At 45.3% G+C, this 17,600-nt stretch overlaps 1 protein-coding gene across 4 annotated transcripts; it reads left to right on the forward strand.

Annotated features, from left to right (window-relative positions):
- The first annotated feature begins 1,369 nt into the window (after positions 1 to 1,369).
- nfic (nuclear factor I/C) lies at positions 1,370 to 15,698 on the forward strand. 4 transcript variants are annotated; one of them, XM_077584309.1, is made up of 13 exons: positions 1,370 to 1,475; positions 3,624 to 3,794; positions 4,939 to 5,115; positions 5,208 to 5,391; positions 6,196 to 6,270; positions 6,339 to 6,413; positions 7,161 to 7,293; positions 7,873 to 7,994; positions 8,069 to 8,182; positions 9,060 to 9,208; positions 9,284 to 9,452; positions 10,187 to 10,284; positions 11,340 to 15,698. In XM_077584309.1, the coding sequence occupies exons 2-13, from the start codon at positions 3,738 to 3,740 to the stop codon at positions 11,358 to 11,360; spliced, it is 1,374 nt and encodes a 457-aa protein (XP_077440435.1). In that variant the 5' UTR covers positions 1,370 to 1,475; positions 3,624 to 3,737; the 3' UTR covers positions 11,361 to 15,698. The 4 variants fall into 4 exon arrangements, with proteins under 4 accessions (XP_077440435.1, XP_077440434.1, XP_077440432.1 ...); XM_077584308.1 differs by lacking the exon at positions 1,370 to 1,475 and adding an exon at positions 1,571 to 1,764 and having other exon boundaries at positions 9,335 to 9,452; XM_077584307.1 differs by lacking the exon at positions 1,370 to 1,475 and adding an exon at positions 1,572 to 1,764.
- The last annotated feature ends 1,902 nt before the right edge of the window (positions 15,699 to 17,600 follow it).

Here is a 17,600-nt window from a genome sequence, read left to right on the forward strand (position 1 = left end):
TGATCCGTCTTAAAAAGGATCATTCCTGCGTCAACATCTGTCCTCCCGGTCCAACCACAACACATGCGTCAAGTTCGGCGCAGTCTTTCATAAGTCACAAGTCCTTCAACGGGCAGCGTAAATCGGACTCCAGTCAAGTCACTTCGAGGCCCCGTCTCTCATCAATCAGCTGACACAGTGCCCATAATATTAAAAACAGCTGCCAGTAAGATGCGACACAACCCCAACCCCGAGCTGGTACCCGTTCACCCTGGGGCCCCGCGGAGCCAGCTGGGAACAAATTGCCCCTCTGTTCTGGTGTCACACAAAGACTCCCTAGTCTCCTCCTCTTCTTCCGTCTGCTGCCCGCCATTTTGTCATCACGTGCTTTGTTGTAGCTTATGTGCTAAATTACTTCCACGTGGCCACCAGCAGGGGGCGCCAGAGAGAAGTTTATGGGAAGAAGCTGAGTCAGCAGCTCACGATCTCTCTCTCTCTTTACACACACACACACACGCGCACACGCACACACACGCGCACACACGCGCACACACACACACACGCACACACACGCGCACACGGCAGATCATAAAGTCCGCCAGGTCGAGTGTAGTATTAACAAAAAGACAAAATGATGACCAAAATGCCATTTTTCCCGCCCTTTTCATTGCCAATCCTCAAAATAATTGTTTGAAAACCCCGCGTTATTTTTTTGTTGACAAATAGCTGCTTCCCAGTGAGGCTCATTTGGGTCCATTTCCTTGATGGAGTTTTTGTTTCACCGCAAATAGCTGCTTCAAACCAAAATGGTGGCCTTCCTGTTCAATTTCAGGTGTTGACCCTATATTGTTATAACTGGCAAGTTTTTGGGCAGGTTCTGCTTGATCTATTAGATCACAAAAAGTTATTAATGAACATCTGTGTTTTGTTTTATTTGATGATTATTTGATCAATGTTTGTATGAAATGTCAGTTTTAGTGACGTTACAACAAACAAACTTTGTTGAATTCTGGGGCAAGATGACATAGCGTAACCCAGTTAGGGGCGGTACTAGGGAGTTGCGACTAGACTAGTGCTTTCCACTCAGAGTGTGAAAGGAAAAAACACTTCAGGGTTCAATTGTTCATTGTTTGTCTATGTGCATTGAATGGTGACCAGTCTGTTGTTTGTCCATGTGTGAGCTGACCGGCGGGCGACCAGTCTGTTGTGTCTTTGTGTACATTGGACACAAAAGGTTGTTGTTGATGTTCTGATTGGTTGATAGTTGATGACATCACTTTGAAGGGTTCAAGTCCCTTTTTTTTTCCAGCTGTAGCATATATATGATGGAGAAAAATATGATGGGCTTTCTTTGTGGGGTTACTCCCATCATGCAATGCGGTGACGCCCCCCCCCCATCCCTTTATCAAAGTTATAGTCTACTCATTATTGTTGTTATTTGCTAATGGCCGAGCGGAGGAGGCGGCGGCGCTCCTTGGCGGAGGTGAAGCTAAAAGGTGAACGTGGCTCCATCGTGCTCTGCCGCAGCCTGCCAGGAGAGGGAGGGGGCGAGCGGGGGGTGGTGGGGGTGGTGGTGGTGGTGGTGGGGGTGGGGGTGGGGGTGAAGGCGACGGTGGGGGGGCTGGCCGGGGCTCGACGCGGGACGGTTGCGCTCTTGGATTTCCCCCCCGCTGGCACGCAGCTCGTGTCGGCCGTGAATATGGAATGAGAAGGGAAGGCCGCTGGAGATGGGCCGGTGTTGACATCCGCTTCAACTTCCTCGGCTGGCGGCTCGGTTCGGAAATGGTAGGACAGCAACAACAACAAGAAGAAGAAGGACAAGCGGTTCCGTTCTTTACCGTTTTATGTCACCAACGCGGCGTGCCCAAAAAAGGCCACGGAGCCGAGTTAGGAAAATTATTTGGCACATAAGTTGCGCCCTTTGTTCCTCCCGGTCCAAATGTCCCATGTTTAGTTCTTGAACAGTCTCAGTGCGACGTGTGACGTTGGCAAGTCCTTCGCCAAACTTCATTCAAAATTAAGCGGATTAAACAACATGTGGACATTGGCGGATACTCGCGTCTTTTAGAAAATGACTCCTAGAGTTTCTTAAATATTTACACTCTAAACTATAATTCGGTTTAGTAATAACATGCGACAGACAACGTTTTGTATTTTAAATGCTGAACTTTTAGAGTTGAGTCGCCAGCGGACGGCTTCCTTAACAGGGCGGAAGTTAGCCGTCGAAACCAAGGGAAAACTTGTTATATTGTCCTTAACAGGCTTTTATAGTATCTCGCGTTGACGCCGAATTTGTCCAAATGCCGCCAAAAAGGAGAACATTTGGGTGCTTAATGCGAGACAACACAGCATCGGGCCACAAATGCCGCTCGAATTGGACTGTTGGCTTTTCGAAAGGGAGTTTGGCGTGAGGACGCTTCGGTGCGGAAGCGGACCTCTCGTGTTGTCCGCCGGGCTCCATCGCACCGCGGCTCGGCGAGACCGACGCCGCTCGAAGGCTCGTCTTGGCCGCCTCGCCGGCCTGTACTTGGGGCGACTGTCGGGACGGCGGGAAGGCCAAGTTCAACTTCCTCACGGCGGCGGAGCGCGCGCGTCTGCGTGCGTGTTACTCAGCAGAAAATGGCCGCAGTCGGACACGCCGAGCCGAGGGACAAAAAGTGTGGCCGACAGAGGGCCTGCGGTCCCGGCGAGCAGCTGCACAAAGAGCCGCCGGGCTGCGGTGCCAGCCCTGCTTGGTTCGGTCCGTGAATTGAGGAGCGAGTAGCACAGGACAGCGGACGTCTCATTGTCTTCATTGTGACGGCTGATGGGCGAGGAGCGACAAAGTGACATTTAATGACTTGGATGGAGTCAAAGTGTTGGTTTCAAACATCACTTGCAGCCTTCAGCGTCCAGCAGACGCCAATGACTTATTGTGGCATGCATTTGTGTTACTGCTTTTTAATGAGGAGCATAACACTTGATTGTTGAAGTTGTCGAAAGGGTATTTGTTGACCCTACTTACGTGTGCCTTTAAAGCGTCGTGTCCTTGTGAGGGATGTGAGAATTCTAATAATATTTGGTTAATCTGCGTGTGATCGTAAGTGTGGCAAATGTGGCCTAGAGCAGCTCCATGTCAGTGGCATCATTTTGTTACTTGCTTGGCAATAAATGGCTGGAAGTGCGTCATCAACTGAGGTGGCTCTCCTTGCCCACTTTAGTCAGAGCATTAGTGTACCGTAATTGCGCTGCTTTCCAGCATATCTCTGACTTGTTGAAACTTTAATGTTTTCTTGCAACACAAAGCAACCAAATTGTCCGTAAAAGTGCACCGTTGGTTGCTTGGAGGAGCAAAAGCACAACTTGATGCATCTTTGCTTTTCTTTTCCATTTTGGGACATGTCCGAGTCATACGCGGATGCAAAGTGTGTGGATGAGAAAAATGAAGTCTCCTCTCGTATTGTCAAAAGTGAAAAAAAAAAAAAAAGAAAAAAGAGAGAAATGATTGTCTCCTCGTTTTTAAAGTGGAGCGACCGGAAGTGGCCTCATTCGTGCCAAAGACAGCAGCAGGAGCCCAATGCATCCAAATATACGTTACTAAGGTACACTAAGGTGTACCGATTGTGCTCATGAGTACACTTGTGTGTGTGTGTGTTTGTTTTCAGGATGAGTTCCATCCGTTCATCGAGGCGCTGCTGCCGCAGGTGCGCGCCTTCGCCTACACGTGGTTCAACCTGCAGGCCAGGAAGAGGAAGTACTTCAAGAAGCACGAGAAGAGGATGACCAAAGAAGAAGAGCGGGCGGTCAAGGAAGAGCTTCTCGGGGAGAAGGCCGAGGTACGCCCGGGAAAAGGAAAACACATTTGCATTCAATATATTCGTCCGGCCGTATGCATTGGCGTTCTCGAGAGTCCAGGCATATTTGTGACTCAAATTGGTTCATTCAAATGGGAAATACTTTCCTAATTGCTTTATTCTTTTTAAGCAGTAATGATGAGTCAAATACACAAATGTACATACACGTTTATTTTTGTATCTAATCGTTTAATTAAAGTGCTCATCACCGGTTTTTCATTTCATCTGTTAATTCATTTATTGAAAATGAAATGCATTTATAGACTCATTTCACTTCATGCAGTTAACTTTTGACATTTATTGTATCCCTTAGTTGATGTATTTCAATAAATGAAAGCATTAGTTTTTTGGTGTGCAAATTATAGTACACAATTAATTCAATAATTGATTCATTGCTTTACTGTAAATAATATAAGAAATATTAGTAAAGAAATGCATTTACATTTGAGTGTTTTAAATGTGTTTGATTAATTAATTGATTATTTACTCATAATTAAATGTATTGTTTTAAAATGGTCATAGACTATTACAAATACATAAATGACCTGGCTCGTCGAACAGTTGTAAATAAGTCCAATGAGCAAAAAGTTTTCCAACGTCTGCTCTAAACACGTGACATACCTGTGACCGTGTCAAGCCAAATCATTTTTGTAAAGAAGTTTCAATACAGCGTTTTTTTTTTTTTCGTGCGTTTTTTTTGGGCAGGCACAACAGTGGACAGCTAAAGTCCATATTAGACATGTAATTATCATCATGTCCAGCAGAGGGCGCCCGGACTACATTGTTCAGCTAACCAGCAGGATTCTGCTATTGAATGTTCCCATGACTGTATTTAGGACGACAGTGTGCAGCCCCACTATTGTTGGGGACGGGCAGTGGGCATTGCATTGGGAAAAGAAAAATATGAATTCATACGATTACAAAAAACAACAGTACATTATTAAATAAACCAGAATATAATGCATTTCCCCTGAAAAACTGCGGTTGCCCCCCACAAAAAAAAAATGGAGTATGCAGGGGTTTGCTTTATTGTTTTCTTCATTTTGTTTAGGCACCCGGGTGGGCAGCTACAGGTCCTAATGAAATCCACCATCAAGTGGCATCCTTCTTTGTTTTTTTGTGTCAGGTGAAGCAGAAGTGGGCCAGTCGCCTTCTGGCCAAACTGCGAAAGGACATCCGGCCGGAATGCCGAGAGGACTTCGTCATGTCGCTCACGGGCAAGAAGGCGGCCTGCTGCGTCCTGTCCAACCCCGACCAGAAAGGGAAAATGCGACGCATTGACTGCCTGAGACAGGCCGACAAGGTGGAGCGGGCGCAGGCGGGGGCGCCGGCGGGCGCAGGCGGGCCCACGGAACGCCTCCGGGCTGACGCCGGCGTGCGTTTTGTCGCCCGCAGGTGTGGCGGCTGGACCTGGTGATGGTGATCCTGTTCAAGGGGATCCCCCTGGAGAGCACGGACGGCGAGCGTCTGGTCAAGGGCGGCCACTGCGCCAACCCGCTGCTGTGCGTGCAGCCCAGACACATCTCCGTCTCCGTCAAGGAGCTGGACCTCTACCTGGCCTACTACGTCCACCGCAGAGGCCAGTACTCTTCTCCTTTCTGATCGGGCACCGGGGCGGGCAGCTATTCCAGAGGAGACGGGACCTTTTCAACGGCAAAACATTATGAAGCTTGTCCCAAGTCTTTCACACTTTTCTTTGCTAAGTAGGCTTGTTTTATAAAAATCTTAGAAATATTATATCTAATAAATATATAGAGATATTGAGGCACTTACTTGCTAATGAAAGCACACATTGAGTTTCTACTCGAGCTGTCAAACGATGATTTATCAGTTTAATCGCATCTTAGAATTTTGATTAATCGCGATTCATCACTTCATTAAATTCATTTAAGTTAATTAAGTGCATTTTTTCAAAATGTAATGTTATGAGGACGTCTTCAAAAAATTGTTATCCACTGCACATGCTCATCTTCCTCTTTTTCTAATCCGTTAATTATTTGCATAAATGAAACAAAAACTACGGCATACGTAAAAATGTCTTAAATGCTTTACTTGAATGCATGCAGTTTTGTGCCACTTGCAACGTACACGATTAATGCAATCATTTTTGTGGGATTCATTAATGAGTTAATGCTTTAACTTTGACAGCACTAGTTTCTACAAATATTGACGTTCCCTTCATCTGACCATTAGCGTGGATTTGAAACATAGACGGGCCAAAACATGCCTTGTGAAAATTCAACTGCACAAATGGAAATCAACCCAGATGTGCTGTTTTTAATAATGTGACACGACGACGACGACGATGCTATATTGTGGCAGTTTTAATATCGCGATATCACGATATTGCCGTTATCGTCGCATCCCTTCTGTGTGCGTGCAGAAGCCGAGGAGGGCAGCAGCCCCGCCCGGACTGCGGTGGCGTCCGATCAGGACGACCGTCACACCGCCACCATGGGTAAGCTAGCGCGGCGTAGCGCGTAGCGCGAGCACCACATGACGGCTCTGCTGTGGTCCATGTTGCAGACGGCCCCGAGTTCCAAGACGCCTTCGTGACGTCGGGAGTTTTCAGCGTCACGGAATTGGTGCAGGTGTCGAGAAGTAAGTCGGCCCATGACGAGTTTTCCCCAATTTGATTCCATTCGCTTCAGATCAATTCAGTATGTGACATCAGTTCTTCTTAAATGTCAAGCGCATGATTACAAAAAGTCCACAAATATTCAATTCCAAAGTCAATTTTGTGGAAGCAATAACTGGTCGAATGATTGAGTTTATTAATGAAAGGAAAAGCTGTTATAATCGCTTAAGTGTAAACATTGGCATCAGCAAGGATGAAATGAAAATACTTTCAGAATTCTAATTTCATAATTGTAAATGTAAACTATGATAAATGCCAATAATTGACGGCAATTTAAACAAATAAAAAAATACAATGATTTGAGCAATGCGGCCCACTTGGCATAATAAAAGTTCCTCCATGTGGCCCTTTTGCGAGAAAACAGTCATTTCTTAAGAATTTATAGGGAAAAAGAGTTATTTAAATAATTGATTCATGGTTTTTATGAATCTATATTGGGCTCAAAAAGGAAAATCGATTCGATATTGACGATTCCATTTTGTTTTTTAAACCCAGCCCTTGTAAGGGACGATGTGTTTGCTTTTCCTGGAAGCAAAAGAGAAAAAAACGATTTCAAATGAGGATTTTTAAAAAAAAAAATGTTGGTGGGAAAAAGAGTGAAGGTTTGACTTGCAGGTGATGTGGTGCAGCCCTGGGGTGCTCCTGAACGCAACTTGAGGATGAAGATGGCGCTCTCATCTGTGCGTGTGTGTCGCGTGTTGCGTTTGTAGCTCCCGTCGTCTCGGCCGTCGGAGCCAGTTTTTCCGTCGGGGAGCTTCAGGGTCACCTGGCCTACGACCTCAACCCGGCGCTCCCGCAGCCCGTCAACATGCGGCGCACGCTCGCCAGCACCTCGTCCAGCGGGTAATCACGCACGCACACACACATTTTGCCACTTGCCGCCAACTGAAACTGACGTCACAGTGTGGAAGGGCTCGGGTAACGAGTGTTTCCTGAGTTTGGTCACGTGACCTTCACCAGCTCATTTTCAGTGCACAGCAAGTGGCAAAATGGCCGCCCCCCCACACCCCCCCCCCCCCCCCCTGAGATGGATAATTATTGCTTCATTCATTTTCTACGAGCATAATATTGATCGGAATGCCATGTTGAGGCAGACAGAACATATTTATTATAAAGGACATTTTTGACTTTGCGTCAATGAGTCAAAGGTCATTTTATTGCGATTGGATAAAAACACACACTGAAATAAAATGTCATGTCCACGTCGACATCAACTTTGTCCAAAAGACTAAAGTGCGCCACTTCCAGTCGTAGACGCACTTAGCGGGCGATGACGCCGTAACTTTCACATTCTAAGAATGCATTCTGCAGCTACAAGTTAGCTGCTAATGCTAACAAGGTCACAAGTCTCCAATTCTCATCCGTCCGTCTGTCCGTCCCATTTCGTCTTAACACACCCACGTTGTCTTTGTCCTCGTGCAGGAGTAAGCGTCACAAGTCGGGCTCCATGGAGGAGGAGGTGGGCAGCCCGGGGGGGGAATATTACCACTCGCCGTCCTCCCCGGCAAGCAGCTCCAGAAACTGGACGGACGACATGGAAGGAGGTAAGACCACAACAGAGTCAACGTGCGTGCGTGTGTGTGCGCGTGTGCGTCACCTGTCTCCTTGTGTGTGTCAGGTGCGTCTCCTCCGGTGAAAAAGGCGGAGCTGGACAGTCCTTCAGCCCAGGACGACTCCCCCAGACTGGGATCGTTCACTCAGCATCATCGGCCCGTCATCGCCGTGCACAGCGGTCCGTTTCGCAGTCAGACAGACGGCTCTTTTTGGGGGGGGGGGGACGCGCGTAGCAACTTGATGGCTGAAGGAAAAAAAAAAAAGAGAACTGATGACTCGACTTATCATCGTCACTTCAGCTTTGAGTACAAAAACACACGTTTGTTCAACCTTTAGCAGACTTTTTGTTAGCATGATTGAAATCAAACATTGCTGAAAGTCAGACAAGCGAGCGGAGTCGCACGCTTGCTCTCGTAGCAAGTCGGAACCGGAAACAAGTCCGAGATGCTCAAATGCAAACGTGTCAAACAACATCAACACGCTTTGGCAACACGAGCTGGCAACCGATTCACATCGCCGTTTCCACAGCGATTGATAGCGCATTCATCACACATGATTTTTTCACGTTAACTCATGATTGACTCGCAGCCATTTTCACTTTCGCTCCCGGATTTTGCAAGGCCCGCACAATGTTGTGTTTTATGGTTATCAAAACATGGAAAGATTCGAGTCTCTTCTTTCATCAGGAAAACAAAAAGTCTATTTCTATCTGTTTCCGTTTTGCAGCAATTAGCATTAAAATAAAGCTAAGTTTGATCATTATTCACAAACTTGTTGAAAACGGAAGGAAAAAGAGCTTGTTGCAACATGGCTGATCTCTTATACTCTGTTGCCACCTGCTGGCTGTTTTTTGTAACAACTACCATTGCTTCATGTCCGAAGCTGCATTCCAGTCTTCTGTATGCTCTTGCATAAGAAAACATTAGAAAAAAACAACAACTTATAAATACGTCTTTGGGAGTGAAGGACAAAGTATGAGAAAATATTGACACATTTTTGGGTTTGAATGAGTCGATACGCTTTTGAAATATGAATATTTGTGTGCGCTTGTCCAGGTCTGTCCCGTCCTCACCCGTCGCCATCTTTGCACTTTGCGTCCTCGTCCTACTTCCCACACGGCGCCATCCGTTACCCGCCTCACCTGGGCCAGGACCCCCTCAAGGATCTGGTCTCGTTGGCTTGCGACCCCGCCAATCAGAGCTCGGTGAGCGCGTCTTCTTCTTCTTCTTCTTCTTCTTCTCGCATCTGCTCGGTCCTGAGGCGGCGTTTGTGTTTCCAGCTGAACGGCAGCAACCAGCTGAAAGTGAGCAGCCATTACCTCTCCTCTCAGATGCTGGCCCCCTCCCTGGGGCCGCCCCCGTCCACCCTGCCCCGCCCCCCCCTGCCCATCGATGTCAAGCCCCCCAGCACCTCCTCCGACGGGGCTGCAAACTCACCCACGTCGCCCAGTAAGTTCTCACAATCACGCCGGACCTCATTTACTCTGACGGAAAAAATAAATCGATGAATCATTTGACATTTTTGACAACAATTCTCCTTTCATTCCCAATAAAACATTCGACAAAAAGGTTTACGACTTTCCAAATTCCAAACGTTCAGTTCACCTGGAGGACAATTTTCAACACTCTAAAAATGAACACATATTGAATGCAATTTTCACCAACTTTCACTTTTTTTTTACCCCCAAAATTCACACTTTGTCCTCCTTCAACATTTTGCGACCAATTGAAAGCATTCCTATTTCATGTTGTTTACCTCATGTGAACTTTTCCCGTTAGCCAAATTAGCTGACATTTCAAAATAAAAGCCCTAAATTCCACATTTCTACATATTGACCTCTCATTTCTGCAATTGTTAATCGATTCAATTCTTTCCCATTTCAAAATGTTCATCTCGTTGCAGCCCTTCAAAGGGTTCAAAATAAACGCCTTCAAACTTGTCCTTTATTCATGAGCCAATTTCCACTTTTCTTGACCGATTCTCACTCCTAACTGTCCTGCTCATCATCAGCATTCATGCACGATTTCTCCAGAAATGTCCATATCGTGTTTTCCTCAATATTTCACGAGCTCGGGTCCAAACGCAACAAATGAAAGTTGTGGCTGTTTTGCCCGTTTCGTCTTCCACAATCCGACTTGCAAATCAGGTGCGTCAAAGTGGACTGATGATGTCATCCCAACAGCGTACTCGGCGCCCGGGACCCCGGGGACCCCCCCTGCCAGTCGCTCCTCCTTTGTTGGCGTGGCGCCTCGAGACCCCGCTGGACTCTACCAAGCCCAGGTTGGTCACCATCGCACTTCACATCCGCAAACGGGACCATCCGCCTGACCGGCGGTCAAAAGTGGTCCACAAAGTCAAAACCCTGCCACACTTTGGCTTTAGCACCCGATGCTATCTCCCTAGCTAGCTCCCATGGCGCTCGTTTGCCAGCTAGCTAGGGAGCTAGCATCAGGGGCTAAAGCCAAAGTGTGGCAGGGTTTTGACTTTCTGGACCTGGATTTGCCACCCCTGCTTATTGTTCAGTGCACGGAGCCGTAGCGTGCCGCAGCACCCGAACCAACACGCATCTGCGTAGCGACGAGCTATGGGACGTACTTGTGATGTGCGCTGCTACGGACTTGCTACTTGATGTCAGTTTGCTGCATTGCAGTCAAGCTGATCTCCAAAACGCTGAGCCTGCACGGACGCACACACGCACACACACACGCACACACGCACACACGCACACGTGCTGCTCTTGCATTTTGAAACCTTTGAACTTAACCATCTTAAGTCTTACCAACCTGTTTTATTGACTTTATTTAGAATGTTCAGTTGTGCCTTGAGATACGAGTGAGCTGACTTTCCAACGTTTTTGAGATGCAAGGTTGTTTTTCCGGCCAAACGATTATTTATTTATTTTTGCTTTGACTTGTGAGCGCCAATTTGAGATGCAAGTAACAGTCAGAGGCTTCAGGCTGTTTGATGCCTTTTCCCGTTTGCTCAAGAACTGAACTTGATACAATGAGAATTAGGCCTTGTTGAAAAGTTTCACTAAACAGCATCGGATGATTTGAATTCTATTGAATGATGAAATGAATGCCAGTTTTTTTTAAAAGTTCACGGGATGCTTCTCTTCTGCATTAAAAGCCACACTAACAAAACATTTTGGGCTCGTGGCTGTAGCCTGGAATGGATTCATGTCATTTCCATTCATTTCGGTGCCAAAAACACAATTGTAATGTTTTGAGTTCTGAGTGTATTCATGGATCACATTCAACTCGTATCTCAAGGCACCACTGCATTGAGCATCTATTGTGCAGTAAGTCACATTTCTTCTCGCGTGTGTGTTTCAGTCTTGGTATCTGGGCAACTGAAACACTACATGATCTCTTCCGTGCGCTCACACCGACACATAACGACATATAAGCAATCCGGTGGGAGTGCATGGGTTCGAGATGCATATGGGTCTGCGCACACGCTGGGCCGCGAGCCACACGGACCCCAAACGGCTCCCCAGACTGCTCGCCGGAAGGATTTCCCGGGAAAGGACGTCAATCAAGCCTTTAGCCCCGCCCCTCCCTGCAGGTGCTGCTTACCATATATGCAAATAAGCCTTGCTCTTTTGTTTCCTGTATTCCCAAAAGACTCCAACGAGAGAGAGAGAGAGAGCGAGAGAGCATCTTTTTATTCAAACCTGATTTTTGCACTTTTTTTCCATCGTCCCCACAAAGAATGAAAACAAAAAGAAGAGTAGAAGGACAAAGACTTTTTTGGCTTGACAATCGGCGTCAGCGTGAAAGCATGAAGTTGCTCTCAAGGACTCTTTGAAGGCCGCTCCTTCACACGGTGAAGCCCCTTTCACGCAGAGCGTCAATTAGAACCCAGCAATGCGGGCCGCCGCCCGATAATTGTTGCGGCGAATGCGAACGACGTCGTCAAACGACGAGACGTCTCGTGTGTTTTTGTCAACGCTGACAAAATGGCAACTCTTTGAAAAGTACGATTTTTCTCACTTGTTTTGAACATTTTGTGTCCCCTCTGCGTGAAAGGGGCCAATGTGTGAAAGGATTGGTAACGATGGCCTATAGAAGGAATGTGGAATGTGCCCCCCCCCAAACTCCCAAGAATTCCACCAGGAATCCATCCCATCCCTCCAGCTTGGCTCGCTGGACCTTTTTTGAAAGTCCGTTTTGCACGACATGTCCGAAACCACAGTATGTGCCTTGCCTTGAGTTCAACAACAACAATAATAATAATAAGGATAAGATGAATAATAATGACGACAGCTTTTGGAAAGAGGACAAAACTTTTCATGGTACCGCTTCAAGAAAAGAGAAGAAAAAAGTTGCATGCGAGATTGCTTGACGCTAGCTTAGCCTAGCACGTCCACACTTTAGCGTCGATCATTTTAGACGTGCGTCAAATCAAGATATAAACGATCCTTATACGTTCGAGCCGCGTTTATTCTTCCACGCCTGAGAGGTGAAAATCGGCGCTACGTAGCGCGGATGGCATTCATAAGCAAAAGAAGACGTTTTAACCTTTTAATCCCATTCTTTAAACACGTTGAAAGTCAGACACTTGAGCTCAGTAGAATTCCCGTTTGAAAATATTCCTTCGCGCCCGTTCTCACTCTCGCTGTCAGGAAATGGAAGGCGATGGATCGTATGACGTCGCTTTGAGAAAACTCTTGCTAGTACACTTCTCCAAAAAAGAGGCAAAGCCACAGCAGGGAGGCGCTGCTAAGCTAAGCTAAGCTAAGCTAAGCTAAATGACGGCACAGACCTCTTAGCTTCATTTGAACACCGTCCACTTGAGTCATCCAGCTTGATTTCCAAACCCAAGATAATCATTTTCCACTTTTTATTATTTTGCATGCGCGTTTTTTAAATTGAATCCTATAACGAAAACACACGAGTGTGTCTAAATACTTTGAATGTATATGAAATGTTTGAGCGGTGGCCGAGCCACACGCGCGCGGCATGGCCATGCTAATGATGCTAAAGCTAACCTCTGCCTGGAGGATAAACTTTTAGTTTGCACAGCGCAAAAGGGACGAAGCGAGCGAAAGAAAGAAAGGAAAGAAAGGAAAGAAAGGAAAGAAAGGAAAGAAAAGAAAGAAAGGAAAGAAAGGAAAGAAAAGAAAGAAAGGAAAGAGCACACGCGGCAAGAAGCGCAAAAAAGACCAAAGCCATGCAAATGTTGTCTCGGTGACTTTTTCAAAGCGTTTCCATTCCCTCAAAGGGCTCTTCGTCCCCCCGAACCAAAGCTGACCGTTGTTTGTTTGTCGCGATGCTCTTCCGTTGCTTCCCGCGACTGGCGTGCGTGCGTGCGTGCGTGCGCGCTGCCGCCTTGTCATCGAGCTTCAAAATCGCATTTTAGTCAAGCTGGAAACGGAATGAAAATCTTTCGCATAAATAGCGGCTCCTGTTTAATCAACTTGATCAGTTGATTTTCCTTACTTTGTTATTTGTCTGCTACGACATCTTTTTTTTTTCTTTCTTTGGGAAAACAAAGCATGTGCTCGTAGCATGGAAACGATTGCTAATGGCATCAAGTTGCAAGCAATTCACAAATGAATGAACGCAGCAAACTCCCGCACATTTGCACGACAGCATCATTACACTCAGCCAGCACTTTTTTTTCCCAATAAAAAAAAAAGAAGCTTTTTTTTTCAACCTCAATTATTTATGCAAAACATATTGGCAGTACGCATATTCAGTCATTTTTGGGGTCAAATATATTTTCCTCAATGCAATTATCCTGGACGTCAATTATTTGCTGATATTTGCTATTTGTGGTCTGACCCGGTTGCTGCGGATCCACTCTATATTCTTATTATATGTTTGTTTTTAAAATATAAATTGATATGATTGTTTGAAAATTCATGGTTGTTTTTATTTACATTTTTAGGAGTCAAAATTAATTATTTGGGTCAATTAACATTCAATATACAAGGAATTATTACCATTTCTGATTTCTAAAGAAAATTTATAACAACTTTCTCTCAAATATATTTCAGATTTTTGTCTACATTTCATGATCAACTTGAAAAATGCAAATTAAGTGGGAAAATGACTGATCAATGAACTTACTGTTCTTTAAAAATTGCCAAAATGAAGAATAACTTCATTTTTTAACTGTAATATTCATTTATTTTTTATTTTTGATGAACTACTAAAGGAGTCCCGTATTGATCACGATAATGTTGCCTGGCGGACGCACTCAAGCTGGAAAGACATGATTGATCAGGATGGAGCATTGTTGGCATCCTACTAGCGTGTGAGCTTGTCATGCTAACACATGCATTACTTCGGCAAGTTTTTAGCTCAGCTAAGCTTCGCTTTTTTTTCCTTTCTTATTTTGTATTTTTTTAAATGGCGTGTCAGTCTGAGAGCTGTTTTTCACACGCCCCAAAAATAATTCCAGTTTGTCTTCATTGCGTTTCCCATGTTGATGTTTTGCTTTGTGTTTGTTAGCCGTTCCTTTCTCCGCAGCTAGCGTAGCGTAGCGCGGCCGCGCTTGCTTTGCGAACGTGAATCCAATCGTCCTTCGGGTGCACGAAGTCCTTTTCACGCCGCGCAATCGCGAGGAAAGCAAAAAGAGAAGCTCAAGCGTGCTGAGGGTGAAAAGTACGCAAGCGTATTGTTGACACACCAGAAAAAGAAAAAAGTTCATGATCAAGTTCACGTTTGAACCGGATAACTTTCACGTTATGATGTGATTCATTTCATGTCTTAACGTATGTTTACTTTTGCGTTAGAATTGGATGACTTTTGCGTTTTAGCGTCAACTTTTGATGCCGAGGTGGTCGGTCATTCAACAATCGTCAAGAGTCGGGACAGCCTTCCGTCATCGGCAATATTTCAAACCCAACCGTCAACCCGCCACCGGTCGATTGCTCAGCAGAACGAGCGTCCGTCAGCTTCCCGTCAGTCGTCCTTCGTCACCAAAATTGGACGTCCATCATTGACGGATTGCCAAATTTATTGACGGGTCGAAGGTCACATTGACAGACGAAAACCCCCCAATGCCTGGTTTGTCCATTTTTCGAAGTTTCCCGTCCATCGGGAAAACAAAATGGCCGTCCGTCATTGACAGATTGACGGAGCTTTCGTTAATATTGACGAGATGTGACAACTTATCACGTTAAAAGGTGATCGGTTCGACTTCCAGCAAAGTTTTTGGGTGTGCTTCTCATGAAAAGAATTGACGAGCGACGTCATTTGGTTGCGCTTCGAAAAAAAATACTGTTTAAAAAAAAAAAACAAGGCCAAGTTGAAGAAGATTTGAGATTTAAAAGGAAGACTTTGGCAGTGACCTCCACTGGAAGGAATTGTTTTTGTTTTTGCCCAATGAAGACGTCAAACTTAACGCTTGACATCTCATCACATTCAAACTTGATTTTGATGGAATTCAAATGTTCTAAGCTGATTTTTTTTCTTTTTGTGTGGCAGCAACAAGCTTGCATAGAAAAGGGCTGCAGTTAAGCCGCGTTTTTTTCTTAAAAAAAAAGAAAAAGCAAATGCAAAAACGTTAATATCCACCTTTATTTGCATGATGTGTCAATTGTGACATGTTTGGACTTCCTGTCGTGGTGACGATGACGTCATCCCAACATGTGCTCGCATTCGGTCCGTGCTGATGGATTCTTTACTTTAAGTATGATTGCCTATGCAAAAATAAACATCAATAAAGAAGCTATATCACAACAGCTCACACTTATTATCGTCGGCCAATGGTGGCCGTGCATTTGCCGTGCTGATAATGAAAGCTGTTAACGGCAATATTGCTCCAGATGCTTGCTTTCAACAATTTGCTCGTCCCAAATTGGTCAAAATCTTGCAGTCACAGCAGCAGGCCTCGTTTGGCGTCAGGAGCAAGCGGGGCGACGGCATCTTGCTTAAGCTAGGACACCTCCACAAGGTCACAACGTTTGAGGATGGAACCCACAACCTTCAGCTTGGGTGGCAACCCTTCTATCACTGAGCCGTGCCGCCGCACTTTGACGTCTTCGCTCGCTACTTTGGAGCTCGTCGAGCGCCATCAAAAAACAGGTCCGGTTAAGAATCCTTTTCCAATCATGTATTTAAAAAAAATGGTCACAAACTAAAGTAAAAAAGAAAAAAGCAGGGATGAGCAACTGCCGGGGGAGTGAATTAGCAAATTTGCGGGTGCCAAATATGCCATCAAGTGTAGTTTTGAATTGTAATGTGACTGTTCACCACTGGATGGCAGACATGGCTTAGTTGCCCTATAAAACATTTCTAACCATTTCTTTGTGGATTTGGAATGATATACAGGACAAGCATAGAACTGTTCTGTACTTGAATTATATTATATATATATATACAATTTAGCAATGTTTTTTTTGTTAGAAGCTGTCATTTTTTTCCCAGAAAAAAGTCCCAATTTTTGAAGAATAGAACAAATGGTGCGGCGTGCTGACCTTTTCGCAGTTGCTGCCATGGATCTCATGCAGCTTGAACTTGAACCCGCGCTTGTGTTGCTCGTTGATGTGTCGGACGACGAGATTTGCCGCCGCCGCACTGTCCTCACGACACGTCACCCCCCCGTAAAAATTGGCGCCCCCAGGAGGCCCGGAGGAGCCACAGCGCAGGCCAGTAGAAGCGTCAACAAGTGAGCCATGATGATGATGATGATGATGATGATGATGATGATGATGAAGTGTAAATATTACAAGTCAGACGAGCCGCAACGTTGCTTGTATGCCCGCTGGCGAGCGAGGAGGCGGACGGTGACAGGAAGGGCAGAGAGGGCAAAGCAAACGCAGACTTTAACCGGCTTGTGCGAGGGCGAGCACACAAAATGCAATTGTTGTTGCCACAGCAGCACTCAACGAAATGTGAGAAGCAAAAGACAAGAAAATACCAAAATAAAATCGCAATTCTTTGAAAGAAAAAGTTTCCATTATCACAAGTCATGGCAAAATGTTTGAAATGAAATGCGATGTGTGTCTGCTAATATGCTAAGCTAACATGCTGAATACCAATGCCAAATAGTCCAACCAAGTTTAAAAGGGATACTTGACTCATTGAGCCATTTTCAACCGTAAGAAGATCATATTTTGTCTTTAATTTCCAATCACTACTGCCACCTGTGGCCGGAAAATGAAACTGCATTTGCACGTGTATCCGCAGACAGAGTGCGTGAAATTCAAACCCGAATCCAGTCTGAAAACGATTGGCTTGCAAGTTCCCATTATGTACAGCAAAGGTGTTCATCTACTGATTAAAAAAAAAAAGTCTCATAAGTCATAAATGGTCAAATAAAAAGTCTATTGTAAAGATATTTTGGGCAAATTGTTACAAAGTGCACCTTTTAATGTGATTCTTCATGAACAATTAAAATCCCATTTTTCCACTTGCTGTCGACTGAAGATGACGTCACCTGTGCTGAGGAAACGGAACGACCAATCACGGCCCACGATGCTGACCAAACCCAGAAAACAGCTGGACCGTGATTGGTCGTTCCGTTTCCTCAGCACAGGTGACGTCATCTTCAGTCGACAGCAAGTGGAAAAAATGGCTTTGGAAAGCTATTAATAAAAGAATGAAGCTATCAAATTCATTCCGGACAAAATATTGACTTTT

This window comes from Vanacampus margaritifer, chromosome 13 (assembly GCF_051991255.1).
Source record: "Vanacampus margaritifer isolate UIUO_Vmar chromosome 13, RoL_Vmar_1.0, whole genome shotgun sequence".
Lineage (NCBI taxonomy): Eukaryota > Metazoa > Chordata > Actinopteri > Syngnathiformes > Syngnathidae > Vanacampus > Vanacampus margaritifer.

Bases quoted from the DNA above. Each gene is read 5' to 3' on its own strand.
- nfic (XM_077584306.1), top strand. From the start codon at position 1,684: ATGAGAAGGGAAGGCCGCTGGAGATGGGCCGGTGTTGACATCCGCTTC. The intron at 5,116-5,207 runs GTGGAGCGGGCG...TGTCGCCCGCAG, and splicing joins GCCTGAGACAGGCCGACAAG to GTGTGGCGGCTGGACCTGGT. The intron at 7,294-7,872 runs GTAATCACGCAC...GTCCTCGTGCAG, and splicing joins GCCAGCACCTCGTCCAGCGG to GAGTAAGCGTCACAAGTCGG.